Source organism: Neolamprologus multifasciatus, chromosome 1 (genome assembly GCF_963576455.1).
Source record: "Neolamprologus multifasciatus chromosome 1, fNeoMul1.2, whole genome shotgun sequence".
In the NCBI taxonomy this organism is placed as follows: domain Eukaryota; kingdom Metazoa; phylum Chordata; class Actinopteri; order Cichliformes; family Cichlidae; genus Neolamprologus; species Neolamprologus multifasciatus.
Window position 1 is genome coordinate 25,837,326 of NC_140439.1, and position 14,968 is coordinate 25,852,293.

The 14,968-nt window shown below is 39.3% G+C and overlaps 2 protein-coding genes across 10 annotated transcripts in view; one reads left to right on the forward strand and one right to left on the reverse strand.

Moving 5' to 3' along the window:
• Nucleotides 1-9,229, forward strand: part of kctd3 (potassium channel tetramerization domain containing 3) — an 18,423-nt gene extending 9,194 nt beyond the window's left edge. Inside the window, exons 10-19 of the mRNA XM_085176930.1 lie at nucleotides 193-308; nucleotides 491-578; nucleotides 1,206-1,322; nucleotides 1,421-1,591; nucleotides 1,700-1,855; nucleotides 2,157-2,253; nucleotides 2,460-2,653; nucleotides 2,763-2,901; nucleotides 3,013-3,135; nucleotides 3,568-9,229. Of these exons, the coding sequence (XP_085033056.1) occupies nucleotides 193-308; nucleotides 491-578; nucleotides 1,206-1,322; nucleotides 1,421-1,591; nucleotides 1,700-1,855; nucleotides 2,157-2,253; nucleotides 2,460-2,653; nucleotides 2,763-2,901; nucleotides 3,013-3,135; nucleotides 3,568-4,111 (1,745 nt within the window). The 3' untranslated portion in view covers nucleotides 4,112-9,229. The remainder of the gene's footprint in view (nucleotides 1-192; nucleotides 309-490; nucleotides 579-1,205; nucleotides 1,323-1,420; nucleotides 1,592-1,699; nucleotides 1,856-2,156; nucleotides 2,254-2,459; nucleotides 2,654-2,762; nucleotides 2,902-3,012; nucleotides 3,136-3,567) is intronic.
• Nucleotides 6,227-14,968, reverse strand: part of ush2a (Usher syndrome 2A (autosomal recessive, mild)) — a 215,687-nt gene continuing 206,945 nt past the window's right edge. For all 9 annotated transcript variants that reach the window (XM_085174318.1, XM_085173628.1, XM_085172926.1 and 6 more), the window contains 7 exons: nucleotides 14,753-14,929; nucleotides 14,189-14,272; nucleotides 13,856-13,997; nucleotides 13,601-13,688; nucleotides 12,712-12,777; nucleotides 11,490-11,690; nucleotides 6,227-11,092 (listed from right to left, as the gene is read on the reverse strand). In XM_085174318.1, the coding sequence (XP_085030444.1) occupies nucleotides 11,003-11,092; nucleotides 11,490-11,690; nucleotides 12,712-12,777; nucleotides 13,601-13,688; nucleotides 13,856-13,997; nucleotides 14,189-14,272; nucleotides 14,753-14,929 (848 nt within the window). In that variant the 3' untranslated portion in view covers nucleotides 6,227-11,002. The remainder of the gene's footprint in view (nucleotides 11,093-11,489; nucleotides 11,691-12,711; nucleotides 12,778-13,600; nucleotides 13,689-13,855; nucleotides 13,998-14,188; nucleotides 14,273-14,752; nucleotides 14,930-14,968) is intronic.

Sequence of the window (14,968 nt, forward strand, 5' to 3'; positions counted from 1 at the left end):
AAATCAAATAAACAGAAACACCCTCCCCCCATTTTAAAGCTTTAGGCTAGATTTTTTAAATAGTTATACATACATACCATTTTGTATCACCCGTAACGTCCTTCAATCTCTGACTTCACCTTTAGTCTACATTCACGTTTTCCGGCTTTCTACAACTTTGTTAAAGTTCATTCTCTCCACGCGCTGCCCCAGGGATTTTCAGTCTCGGTGTACCTGTTGACGATCTCTTCTTTATCGGGAACCAGCTGGTGGCTACCAGTCATACAGGAAAGGTTGGAGTGTGGAACGCTGTCACACAACACTGGCAGGTAGGAGAGCGTATGTGAGTAAAACACAGAGAAGGCTGAGTGCTTGTGATTTTCCTTGTTTGTGTTTATTAAAAATGATATACTGAATAATTGAATTGTGCATTTGTTTAACTTAGATTCGCTTCCTAGTGAGATGCACCAGTACTGAACTGATTTTTAGTTCCCCTTTTTTTTTTTGTTAGGTTCAAGATGTGGTTCCCATCACCAGTTGTGACACTGCAGGATCCTTCCTGCTACTGGGCTGTAACAATGGCTCTATCTACTACATAGGTACACACACAGGTTTATGTTTTTTCTGTCTGTCACACAGTTTATGGATTTTTTTTTATTCCAGTGGACGCCCCTGCTGCAAAACAATGATACATTTAATTTTTTTTGTGATAATTAACGGAGGGTAACCAAAACCAGGTTTAACATAATGACTATTTACATAACTTAAAATTAAGTGCATGAGTAAAGTGATCACTCTTATGTCTTGTCAAATGCCACAGACAGAGGTGTTCCTCTCTGTGTGAGCCAAGCAGTACTGCCCTTGCTTTTTCTCTTCAAACCAGGAGCAACTTGGTAACTTTGATCCATGATGATCACTGTTGTGCCTATCCAAAATTTCAGGCACTGAAGCAGATTAAAAATGAATACCTGTAAGATAAAAAAAAGCCAAAATAGTAAAATTCTCTGGAACAGTTCTAATAAACACAGATGTCTTTTTGCTTCATGCATTCATCATTCTCTATGAAATGCTTATAAAACAACCATGGCCTCCCCCACCCCCCATCTAAAAGATTGAAATTTATTAAGAGGATTCATTCCAGGATCTGAGTCAGTGAATGATTCAGTGAAGGGCTTATAAAACCCCAACAAAGACACGCTAACATGTAACCACCTTCTTCTTTTCAGACATGCAAAAATTTCCTCTGAGGATGAAAGACAACGATCTTTTGGTGACCGAGCTTTATCACGACCCATCCAATGACGCCATCACTGCACTGTCTGTCTACCTCACACCTAAAACCAGTGAGTGGGCAAGTTTTTCTTCCCACAGAAAAATTACCGTTACTTAGTTGTACATATTTATATTGTGCTTTTTGTTTTTCCACTGCTCCTACTCTCAGGTGTGAGTGGGAACTGGATCGAGATAGCCTATGGGACTAGTAGTGGAGCAGTGAGAGTGATCGTGCAACACCCAGAGACAGTAGGCTCAGGACCCCAGCTCTTTCAGACCTTCACTGTGCACAGGAGCCCAGTGACAAAGATCATGCTGTCTGAGAAACATTTGGTATCAGGTGAGGAAGGTGTTGCAGGCAGTATCCCTGTCTATGCATGGGCTATAGAGGATTTTATAGGATAACAGCTGCCTGCATCTTATGTGGTTGTGTATTTGTGTCTGTCAGTGTGTGCAGATAACAACCATGTTCGGACGTGGACAGTAACCCGCTTCAGAGGGATGATCTCCACACAGCCGGGCTCCACCCCTCTAGCTTCCTTCAAGATTCTGTCTCTGGAGGAAGCAGAGAGTCACGGGAGCTACGGCTCTGGGAATGATATAGGTGAGAGAGTTAAAAAGTGTGTTTGCACTGTAATACACATGAACTTCTTTAATCCACCACTGATAAAATAAACAACAAATCCCAACATGTGCAAAATTAGAGTTTCAAATAGAGTTAGAGTTACCAGTCATCATCATCATCGTTATTAACCTTAACTGAAAATGTATCTATACGTTGGTGAAGCTCCATGGAGTGACACTGAAATAAACTAAACTTTAATTGTGATTAACCACCTTACGTAGTGGCTTTTGCAGTATTTGTGCAGTATCTTAACATCACTGAGGTGGCTTTTTATTCTCAGGTCCTTTTGGAGAGAGAGATGATCAGCAAGTTTTTATCCAGAAGGTGATCCCCATCACCAACAAACTGTTTGTGAGGCTCTCATCAACTGGGAAAAGGTACAATGCCCTGCCTCTCTGCTCCCCTGACCTTTATCTGACTTTGTTTCCTATTATCTGACATACGTGATACTTTTTTTCTTTCATTAAATGTCCCTTTAGGATCTTGGCACTTCTTTTTAAAATGTACTACCGGTAAATGACTGAGTTTTTGTCTTTGTGGTTGCGTGGCTTAATTTCATTTAACGTTTTTATTTGTGTCTCAGGATCTGCGAAGTGCAGTCAGTGGATGGGACCACCATCACTTGCTTCATGGTACGGGAGTGTGAGGGCTCCAGTCGAATGGGGTCCCGACCTCGCCGTTATCTGTTCACAGGTCACGGCAATGGCAGCATCCAAATGTGGGACCTGACCACTGCGATGGACACCGCCAATAAAGGAGAAGAGAGGAAGAAAGAGGGTGAGGAAGGAGAGAGATTAGTGAAAAGCCAGAAATGTGAAGGCGAATGTTGTGTTTGTTTTAATGAAACAGTAAGTTTTTAATACGAGGCTCCTCTTGTTTCTGATAGATATAGGTGGGCCTACAGAGGAGGAGCTGCTCCAGCTGTTGGACCAGTGCGACCTGAGCACCTCTCGCTGTGCGACACCTAACATTAGCCCCGCCCCCTCTCTGCTACACCACACACGCCTCCGAGAGTCCTGTTCGAGGTTAGAAAGACAGCACTAATTTATTGAGGTTACAAACCTATATATGCCGTCTGAATTATCAGAAGATGTGTTTGAATGAACATAAAAGACTTCTTCTTTTTCTGTCATCAGTCTGCAGTTACAGGCACCGGAGCCCATTCCCGAGACCCAGGCTACATATGGAGCTGTGCGACCCTACAGAGAGAGCCCCCTGCTGGCCCGTGCTCGTCGAACTGAGTCCTTCCACAGCTACCGGTGAAATATCATTTATCAAACACTTATACTAGAAGGGTTCGAATAAGAGTATACTAAGGTGATAACTTTAGGATTTCAAAACTTAAACCCCCCCACAAAACAAAACCCAAATATTGAGACTAGTAAGCAAGATTGAGTGTTTTTCTTGTGCGATTTAACCACTTTCTAAATCAGTTGTTCTTCACCCACAATGCTGTGTTTCGCTAAAGAAGAGCTCTGGCTGACGACAGAGCAGGGAGAGATGGAAACTTTGTGGTGCCTTACAATAACAGAAGCACTTGGCTTTATAGTCGCTTTGCTTGGCATTTCAATAACATAGTAATTTGATTATGCTCTACTAATGTAAGTTCAGGAAATGCTGACTTGTCCCTGTTTGCATTATGTTCCATTATCTATCTAGCGGTGACTGTCTATATTATCATGCTTTCATAGAGACTTCCAGAACTTCAGCCTGACTCGAGGTGTCCTGGACAGCACAGGGCAGACCCCTGATGCCCGCCGCTCTCTTTGTGACTTTGGGCCTGAAGACAGTGAGAGGAGAGCCTCAGTCTTGGAGCTGTGGGCTTCCCGTACCACAACTGCAAGCTGTAACACAACAGCTGGAGCGTCTGGAGTATCTGCCACAAAAGCTGAATCCAGTCAGGAATCTGCACGGCAGCCTCCAGACAGCCCAATTCCAGGAGGTGACGTCAGGCGAAAGGTACATGCTCAGTCAGAAGAAGGAGAGGCTCCTGCATCGGGAGGAGACGCGGTGAAGGTTGATGGAGGTGTGAGGAAAAGAGGAGTACTGGAAGGAAGCTTTCTTGGGAGAAAGAGGGCTCCACCAGTTCCACACCTTGCCTCTGTCCCCTCTGGATCAGAAGGCGGTGGGAGCGACTCTTCTTCAAACGCCTCTCCTTCCCCCACCAAACTGTCCACCTCACCACGACACAGGAAGCTGGTACCTGAGCCATCCAGCCAGGACAGCAGCCTGTGAGGGCGCCTTTTCTCTTGCTCTCAGTGGAAGTTATCTTGTAGAGGTACACCCTCTAGGTGATCACGATAACAGAATTTAAGAGCAAAAGAGGAACACGAAGCAAAAAAGCAGCGACGGCCCTTTCCGCCTCCACAACAGCCTTGTTAAAGTATGGTTCAGGATGTTCGTTTCTCTTCAAATCCCACACAACAGGAGTGCTGCCATGTTATACTGAGCGCAACATAAATATACAACATCCCAACGCTAACATCACTGTCAGGGCAGGAATGCTTTTCTTTTTTTTCTTAGATTACTCACACTTGTAAAAATCTGCCAGGTGCCAGTGATGCTTCTCCTGTCTCTGTTTGTGTTTATTTTAGGCTGTCTTAACAGATTGCTGATAATCTTGTTAGCACTTTAAGTTTTAGCTATGAATCAGATCGTTTGCTGGCTCAGTCCTGGAAAGAAAAATGTGTTTTTTCTTCCTTTTATGATGTTGCTCACTCAACATCTTAAGGAACACACAGCCACTACAAGAACAGGACAAAAGTCTGTTTGACAAGGTACGGTTGAAGGAGTGGTCGGTCACTTCTAAATGTGAAAACATGAACTAATTAACATTAATAACATACCACAGCACTAACAGTAACTAACCATTTACCAAGATATTTCAAAGTGTTTCTAATAACCTATATCAGGTATGCATTACTTTGTTCAGAACCTGATCGAAACTGATCTGTCTTCATATCTGTAACTAACAGTTACTTCTATTATCATATAAGTCATTTTAGATGTTTTAGTCTAAAACAGTGTCATAACATGTTACCTATCACAAACTATTTCACTTATAATGGTATAAAAAGGGAACAAATCAGTAAAACTAGACCCCATTTGGTGATTGATCACCTGATTGGCTGACTGATCCGTTCAGCACTAGAGCAGTGGAATTGATCAGACCCCGAACCAGAGGCCATGATTATATCAAGCATCTCTGACACTATGTGCAATTTGTCGTGCAATCGATTTTTACTTACCTTAAATGTGTTACCTTCACTAGAATTCTAGGCAGATACTTGGATCCTAGAATACTTTGGGACACAGTAGTTATTGTTGTTAAAGCAACAACACTAAAAAGCCAATAGAGAGCGAGCAGTTCAAGCAGGCGATACAACTTTACAGAGTTTGCGATACGACAGCTCAGTACTATGCAACAGTGGTTCCCGGGCGATTCAAACTGAAATCTACGTGGATAACGGCCTGCAAAAACGTCGAACCCCCGTGTGGATGAGTGCCTGCTTTTCACTTCAGCTGGCACAGTTTTACCCGTTAGTTCCAGTCAAGTTACACTGTTAATCTCCTTTTATGCTAATTGCAGTTCAACAGGCTCTTTGATCCTCAAACAAGACAAAAATTGAAACAGTTGTGTGAAGCGTTGGACTTCAATGTTAAAAAATGTGAGGTATTTTATTAGTCGATCTATATGTGGAATTCAAAGAAGATAATTCAGTGCTCGAAGCTAAAAAAAATTATATTTACACAAAATAGTAAAAGCAAATGTCTTTTTTAGTATTTTGTGGTATAGATAGTCAAGTTCTTCTTGTCTCAACAGAGAGAAAGAACACATTTTATTGTCAGCTTGTTGTTATAGTTCACAAGTAAGAGGAACCGTTTGTGTTCCTGCTTTATCATTATTATTATTTTCACAGTGGTGCCTGTGCGAGATCACTCTAATTATTTATTTTTTTATTTTCACACTACACTCATGCTAAAACAAGGACCTACACTACATCACTTTACTCCCTTTGAAACAGGTATAAAATGTGTGTTGTGTTGAATGACTGTTGCAGTGCCTTATGTAACTTGTTTGGCGGTTATCAGTCCGTTAATGTGTTTTAATTGAAAAAAAATTGTGACCAAATGCTTGTGAAGACGGAGCTCATTGTGGAGGCACATTACAGACCTGCCCACATCGCTGTTGGCTAGAATTGTGTTATGATTTTACAGCGGGATAAAATAGATGTAAAGAGTGGCATTAAATATTAAGTAATTAGGGATTTACCGATGAGTGTACTGTGAAATTCTGGATCGACAGTGATACTGATGTTTATTATGCTGTAGTTGCTTTTTTTAAAAAAAAAATTCCCCAATTTGTTCCAGGGAAACAAAGAGATCTTGAATATGAAAAAAGTAGGTGAACTGTTTTAAAGTCTTTCAGCTCTTCATCACACTGTCTTTAGCCAGCACTGGCAACATATAAACATTACAACACTGAGAACAGTAAATGTCCGGATGTTGTGGCTGATACATGGGCACTTAACATAGCATTACATTAGCAGACTACATTGCACATAACCCTCACATGCATTAAGATCGGAAAGTCGAAACTTCCTCCCAAGATGGTGGATTTTATATATTTTTTTAAAATGTAACTTGTACTTTTAGTTTTAAGCATACCATATAGGGTTGGAAACAAAAAATATCTGTGAGTGACGACCTTAATTAGCATAGCCATGTCCTGAAATATTAATCACACTTTTCCAAAAGCAGCAGTAATGTAACATGTTTCATTGGTAATCATTTCTGAATGACAACAGAACTGACCGTGTGCTAACGGCTTGTACAAAGATGTAACATTTTGATACATTAAGTGTGTGAAATGTGGACGTGTAATCAGAACAAAATCCTGATGCGGATGCATTGATTTGTCTAATGGTGTGTTGATGTATACGCTGTTCATACAAACATAAGGCCTATATTAATATAATCATGCTATCGGACCTAACATCATTTGCATTTGCGCTATGAAGACTAATGTTACAGTAACCTGCTAATGTTTATTTTCTATAGAAACATGGAGTTAAATGAGTATTTCTGCACATAGTTATTTGTTTATCTTCTGCAGTGTCTCTTATCTGTTGCTCCTTAACCTCCCCTGGCTATGTTTACATTATATGGCAGCCAGATGCTAATGAGCTCAAAGAAATACATATCTGTTTATTTAAAAAGGCTTGTGCATTCTTGTTTTCTACATTGTGTATGCATTACGCGATATTATTTACCACTGCATTGAGTAATGATCGAATATTAAGTTGCTGTAGAGTCACATTGTTCGTGCAATTGAAACTACCACTGTGTTCACTAAAACGTCTGATTATACTCAGCATGTTTTACTTCTTTCTTAAAATTACAGATTTTTTTTTCATTTTTATAAGTTCACATTGTTATTCTTAAAAAATATTCAACTATTTACATAATTTACATTTATATTTAGATAGAAACATACCTTTTTATTACAATTTACTTTATTTATCAGTGCATACAAATCATGTTTCATCGGTCTTGAACCATTTCAGTCGAGATTTCTGGGCAGATATCATCAAAGCGATATCAGGATTAATCTTATAACAAATGCTGTTTGGGTGTTTTTTTTAGGATTTGATTTTCCTAAATGTACAAAAATGATGAGATCCTTGAAAGGAAAGTGAATTTATTATTTAGTTTTACCACTTAAAATTTTGACGCTATTTCTTTTTAATACTATACATCGTAAGTCAGTCACGTCTGGGTAAGGTTTGCATGGATAACTAAGAGTGCGCAATTGTTGTTTTGTCTGAGTGTCACAAAGGTGTGTATGTGTGTCTCCCGCTCATTTCACTAACCTTCCCGTTCAGACGGTCTCCTCTCTGCAATGGCGTCTGTCGTCATTGTGATTTATGAGTTTAATAAAACCCTGAGTGTGTCTGTGTGTGTGTGTGTGTGTGTAGCTCAGGGCCATACTGTCCCTTACAATCACTCCACAAGCTCTTTTCACAGCCTCTCCCCCCTACTCTGTGGCTGACAATAGCTGTGAATGTGGCTGTGAATGTTTTAGAAGTGCCCTTGTCAGATTGGTGTCCTTGAGCGAGGGCATGCTTGTTACTGCCACTTTGTTAATTTCAAACTTGCCTTGATGTCCCCTCAAGGGACGCAGGAGCAAAACTAAATTACTGCTGCATAGTTTTGATGGAGACACCGGCCCTGTGTGTATTTGTGCTTGTGTTTTTGACTCTGTGTGTGTGGTAACTGAGTCCCTGTGCAGCTGGTGGCACAATTCTGTGTTATACTAACTCAGCAGAAAAGAGGATTCCTAAATCTACATTTCAGCTAGATCACCATGGAGCCCCTTTTAATAGAGTGACTTCATTCATTATGTAACATCCAGTAGTATTTAACCATCGTTAATACTGTGTGTAAACAGCAACTGAGGCACATTTAAAGTGCTACGTACATTTTAAGGATTATTTATAAGCAAGCTATTTTGCTTTTTGGAACTTGTATGTATTTCTACATTATTTTATTAATATTTAGACCTCATTAGCTTGAAGATTAATCTGGTACATTTGTGGATCCTTTAAATGCTACAAGAGGTCTGACTCTTTAAAAGATTGGTTCATAATTTGCTTGACACAAGAATGCTTTATTTATGGCAAAAAAAAAAAACCTTAAAGAAAATGAGAGGCAAGAACACAAGAAGAATATTTTTTTGATAGTCAAATTTATCATTTACCAGATAAAAACACAACCACAGACAAATTAATCATCTATAAATAAGACTTTTGTAAATACAACAATCATAAATAATACTGTCATCATGTAAAAAAAGAAGAAAAATAATTTTGTAATAATACAATAGGCTTCAATATTGTACACAAAACATCAAACTCATCAATATTACACAGAAAGCCAACACCTCTTATTAATAAATACTGTCTCTATGTTCAATCTAATATAAGTGATGTTTCATTTCTGCATTAAAAAAAGCCAACTAAACAATTAAATTGCCACTTTTACTTTGATCTTCTTAATAGCAGGATGAAAATGACCAAAAGCCACAAATAACACAGAATCCAGACGAATGCACTTTGAAACCCAAAAGTGTATCTTGACTTACAGCTAAGAAAGACTTGACTACATTACTGCCACTTCCTCAAAACTGAAATTGCACTGAACGGCACACACACCGAATTTCAGACTGAGCTTTCAAGTTCGCATAATCGCAACAATCAGACGGCACATCTGTGATTCCCAGCCACATTCAACACATTAAAAAAAAACAGTTGGCATTTTTTTTTATAATAAAACTACATCAAGCCCATGTTTCTCATTACAACTACAGCTCCTATACTGTGAAAGCTTACTAGGCATAATTACTGGTTGACGAAGAATAGACTCAGATTAATTAACATTCATTTCTATGGTGGTCTCAGGTGGTAAACCTGCTAAAGTAAATCTGCACTTTTCAAAAACGACTAAACCTCTAACAGTTGGCAAACAGTGTATCATAATACAATCAAAACAGTCCTTTAAGGGCTCTTCTGGACCGTTATATAAGCATGGTCTGATACTACACACTGGATAACAATCACGAACAGACTCGGAATAATGACCGATTTTATGTCACTGCTGACTGTGTCCATATGTGAACTGTATTCAAGTCACAAACAAAGTGGGCTAAAATTATACTTATTATACTTGTATTATACTTGTATTATATTCTCTTTCCCACATTATGTTTGGTTTTCTGTTTACAACTCTGAACCTGAAATTTGTCAGAATATTAATATATATTACTTATATCCACTCACTGGCTGCTTCATTAGGTACACCTTACGAGTAATGAGTGGAACCCGCTTTTGCTTTTAGAACTACATTAACTCTTCGTGGCATAGATTTAACAAGGCGCTGGAATCATTCCTAAGAGATTTTGGTCCATATTGACATGATAGCAAAACACAATGTTGTTGCAGATTTGTCTGCTGCACAGCCATGATGTGACTCTTATTTTTTGCCACACCCCAAAGATGATCTACTGGACTGAGATCAGTGACTGTGGAGGCCATTTGAGTACAGTGAACTCCCTCTGATGTTCAAGAAAACAGTTTGAAATGATTTGAGCTTTGTGACTTGCTGAGTCAGCAACAATACTCAGGTAGGCTGTCATTTACATTATGCTAAATTGGTAAACGGGCCCAGAAAATATCCCAAGAAAATATGTGTCAAGAAAATTCCCCCCACATTATTACACCAGCACCACCTGCAGTCTGAACCACTGTTACAATGCAGGATGGATCTATACTTTAATGTTATTTACACTTAATTCTCACCCTACCATTGCAACAGGAATCCAGACTCATCAGATCAGGCAACACTTGCCAATCTTCAATTAACCAACTGTGATGAGTAGCCTCAGTTTCCTATTCTTAGCTGACAGGAGAGGCACCAGAGATGTTCTTCTACATACACTGACTGTAATGAGAAGTTATTTGAGTATCTCTCGTCTTCCTATCAGCTCAAAACAGCCTGGCCACTCTCCTCTGATCTCTACGATCAACAAGGGATTTTTGCCCAGACAACTGACATTGGTCTGAAAAACAGAAAATATAAATTTTTCACAGTTTTTCACTCTTTTTTTTTTTTTTAGACCATTCTCTGGAAACCCTAAAGATGATTTTGTGAAAAAAATCCAAGTAAATCAGCAGTTTTTGCAACACTCAGACCAGCTGGTCTGGCACTAACAACCATGCCACATTCATTCTAACCTAAATCCCCTTTCTTCCACATTCTGATGCTAGTTTGAACTTCAGCAGCTCATCTTGTCTGTGTCTACGTGTCTAAATGCATTGACTGTTGCCATATGATTGCCTGATTAAATATTTAGTGAGTTAATGAGAAGTTGAAAAGGTATACCTAACAAAGTGACAGAAAGTTTATGATGATGCTTTAATTAATACCTCATAATACATGTGTTGTTTAACTTATAGCTTAAATTGAGTAGATCATATTTAGCACCGCCTGTGCAAATAGCATGTAACAGTGTTTTACTAGTTTGTTTTACAACTAGGTCTGAATGGCAACTGTGAAACCTGACAGGTCTTAAAGATGAGTGTCAGTGAACATGGTGCGCTCCTTTTTCACAGAACTTAAGGCCTTGATGGCATCCACAAGCTCATCTTCCTCCACATACTGAAAAAAACCACACAAGATCGCAAAATTTAGGTCTGAATCAAAGAAGAGGGGAAAACAATCAGAGAAACAATAAAGTAAGCATGAAAACAGCAATTTTCAGCTGTCCATATTTCTGTTTTCTGGTACAATTTCACTGATTCTGCATCCATCTAGGAATTGAGCAAGTCAAACCCACAATCCCAAAGCAACTTTATTAAAGTCTTATCATATATTTTCTAGGCAATGATACTAATGAAAACTTTAAACACATAATATTGTAAATTCTCATGACTTTATAATAAAAGAGGAGGAGGCTGGTGAATAATTAGCATAAATGTTTGTATTGTCATCACTACTCTCTTCTGTACTTGTAGTTAACAAATGAAATTCATAATAAACATAACTCCATACTCACCAGTCCAGAATCGTGTGCCAGTGGGTTGTCCCAGCTTCCTTCCTCCATCATCATTGACTTCCTGTCAATTAGCTGACTTACACTGCGGTGCAAGGAATGCTGGGAGTAGGCCTGGCTGAGGTCTGCTTGGCTGGGAACCCGCAGGACAGAGATGGGGCTGAACTGTGAGTTGCTGCTCACTATCTTTGTGTCTGTCAGACCCTGAGGAGTAGAGTTTTATTCAGAGGCTGATTTGGGGGTTTAAAGCCTTTTATACAAATCACATACTTAGAGAATACTTCTAGATCTAATATTCAATGGTATGGATTTCTTTTTGATTAGGAGCCACAGCAGCAAAAACAAGGAGTGAAATTAGGTCAGCTGAATATGTTTATTGTGGGAGGAATAAACACATGAAAGTTTGTTGGTATTACACCATATAGCCAAAAATATTGTGCCAGACCTCTTAATTTTTGAATTAGGTTGCTTTCAGTCCCATTTTCAGAAGTGTATAAAATCAGGCACCTAACCTTGCAATCTGCCTTTATAAAGATTTTTGAAATAATTTGTTATTCTAAGAGTTTTCTCAATTTCAGCATCTTACTGTAACAGGATGCCACCATTGCAACAAGTCAGTTTGTGAAATTTCTTCCCTCTTAGACATTAGAAGCTGTCAGTGGTATTATTGCAGTGGAAGTGTTAAAGAACTGGAGCAACTCAGTGATAGAGTACGCAAAGTTCCCCACCTCTGGCATTAACATCAGCAGAAAGAATTGGCATAAGCTTCATGGCATGGGTTTGCATGGCTGAATAGTTGCTGTAGGTGTAATTTTACTGGAGCCATAAAACCATTAAGAGACACTATGACACAATATTCAGTTGCTGATTTACCTTCTTTGCTGAAATTTTTTTTTCAATGATCATTGTAAGAAAGTCAACATTGTACTGAGGACAGATGAAGAGACCTTCACACACCACAACAAGCCAACCACTGTCATATGACAGTGTGTAACATGCATGCACACACAAACACACACACACAAAGCATGCTTACACAAGCAAGGCGGACATACGCAAAACAGGCATCCTTTTTAAATCAAGCATCCCATACCTCAGTGTACACAGTGTAGCTTTTAAGTATAACGCTGCTGATCTCAACACAGTCTGCTACAGTGTCAAACTGTAGGGGGACAGTAAGATAAACATTTAAGGCTTTGAGAGCAAGAACAGAAAATAATCTTACTGTGGGAAGATCAGGGAGGAGCACAGAGCCGGAGTGATGCTTAGAGCACAGCTCAGGACAGGGTCTCTGAGAGGGAGATACATAGAGAGACAGAGGGAGGGAAACAGAGCGTATATGCAGAGAAGTACAGAAAGAAGTGAAAGCAGAGAAGATAAATAGCAAAAAATAAAGGAAGAAAGGTTGACAGAGAATGGAGAAAGAAATTAAAGTATTATGATGGAAAACATTAAGGTTTAAAAATAATTACAACGAATAACCAAAACAACAGAGCAGTGGATAAAAATGGTTAGTCGTCTTTATGAAACACATGTTTGTTTGGATCTAGTGCTAAAGTCACAACCAATGAAACGTGAGTTGCATGTATGTAAAACAAAAAACCCAAAACCATTTTCAGAGTGGTCAGCACAGCAAAAAGCAAAAGTGAAGTTTTTCTGGGGTAAAAGTGCAATTATACGGTATTGTGCTTATCTGTTCTTTGTTGTCTGTATTTCTTTACAAAATGTTCATGTTGATGGATGAATCACCTACTGTGGACCAAATTTACCGGTCTACAGGCATGTTTGCTGGTCATTCAAAATTAGCTGTGAGAGTCTGTGGTTCTATTTCTCTGCTGGCCCTGTGATGCACTGGTGACCTGTTCAGGTGAGGACCCCGCCTCTTGCCCTATGACAACTGGGATACACTCCAGACCCAGAGAACCATAAGTTGGATAACCTGTTAAGAAACTGAATTTATAGTTCCTGGGTTTTTAACCCTTTTAACCTAATTTTTTTTTAATCTTTCATTTACTTCTTTGCTTTTTCCTCTTACGTATTCCAAACTTTAGGTCATTTTTTCTTTCTCAATTGCGTTTTATGTTTTTGTGCTGCATCTCCTGTCCTTTTCTCACCATGTAAGTCTCTCCCCCAGCTTTTCTTGTCTTCTGAAGCATAACCAGCGGAGGGCGCTCTCTGGCTGATGGATTCTTCCTCAAGGCTCTGTAAGGGAGTTTCAGAAAATACATTCTGTTTGCAGGAAGCGTGCTGTGTTTTATTTGCACAAGTTATGCTAACTTGTACATTTTAGTGCACTTTGAATTTCACAAGAGAGAAGAATAAATTCTGTGCTAATGCTGCCCTAAACCTTTTACAAGAATCACATTTACCTTTGTAGCACTAAGCCCAGCACTATGGCTAGCAAAAATAGACCCAGTAGGGCTAACAGCAGGATGAACCACAGTTCAGAGTAGACCGGCGTGGCTGACATGCTCACACCCTGTTTACCACTGTCTACAGGGTCAAGAGGAGCTGCACAAAGAAAACAACATGAATAAGTTATTATTAAATTAGCTTTCTAGATTTATCTGTATTTTTAATATATATATTTTCTTCACAACATCAGAACCTGAGAGACAACAAGATTCTGAATCATTGAAGAATGTGTGTGTGTGTGTGTGTGTGTGTGCGTGCGTGCGTGCGTGCGTGCGTGCGTGTGTTACCAAGGCCTGTGGCTGGGCTATATCTGATGGTGGGAGTGCTGGCGCTGCCACTGTTTGTGGTACAAGTCACCTGAAATGACAGAGCTTAGAGGAACAGAGAGAGAAAGACAAAAAAGAAAATAACTCTGGGTTACAATGAGGTGGGAAAATAAGCATGTATAGATGATGGTAACCAGGCTCTCTGTCCCCTGCAGGGCTAATTACAATATGCAACTCAAATAAAATCGGAGTGGGTGAGAAACATTCATACAAAGGACCAAACTAAAACAGAAAGAGATTTAAAATTGAAGCTTATTCAGTTCTCAAAGTTTTTTCAGCATACTTACTCTAATCAAAGGCCCGTCAACTAAAATTTGTAAGTGAGCTTAAAACTATTTAAATTAATTGGACGGGAAAACATGAGAGCTTTTTAGTTTCAACCAAAATGCATTAGTAAGTTTTTTTTTTAAAGCTGTTTATTCTATATTAAATTTTTTTACAAGATTTATAGAGTTTACTGCTTGCTTTAGTTATTTTTTCTCTAAGTGCACATGTTGTGTTATGTATGCTGTATGTTTCTCTTACTTTTCTGTGAGATGCGTGGAACATGGAGATAGCTGTAGAAGCCAGTATAGATCCTCAGCTGGCTCTCAGTCACACTGTACTCCTTCAGGTATCCGTTCAGGGAGAAAGACCCAGTCCAGTCCAGCCAAATAACAGTCAGGTTACTGTCTACTGAGAAGGGGGATACATACTGGGGGGCTGAAGGGAGAAAGAATGATGGTAAGAGAAAATCTGAAT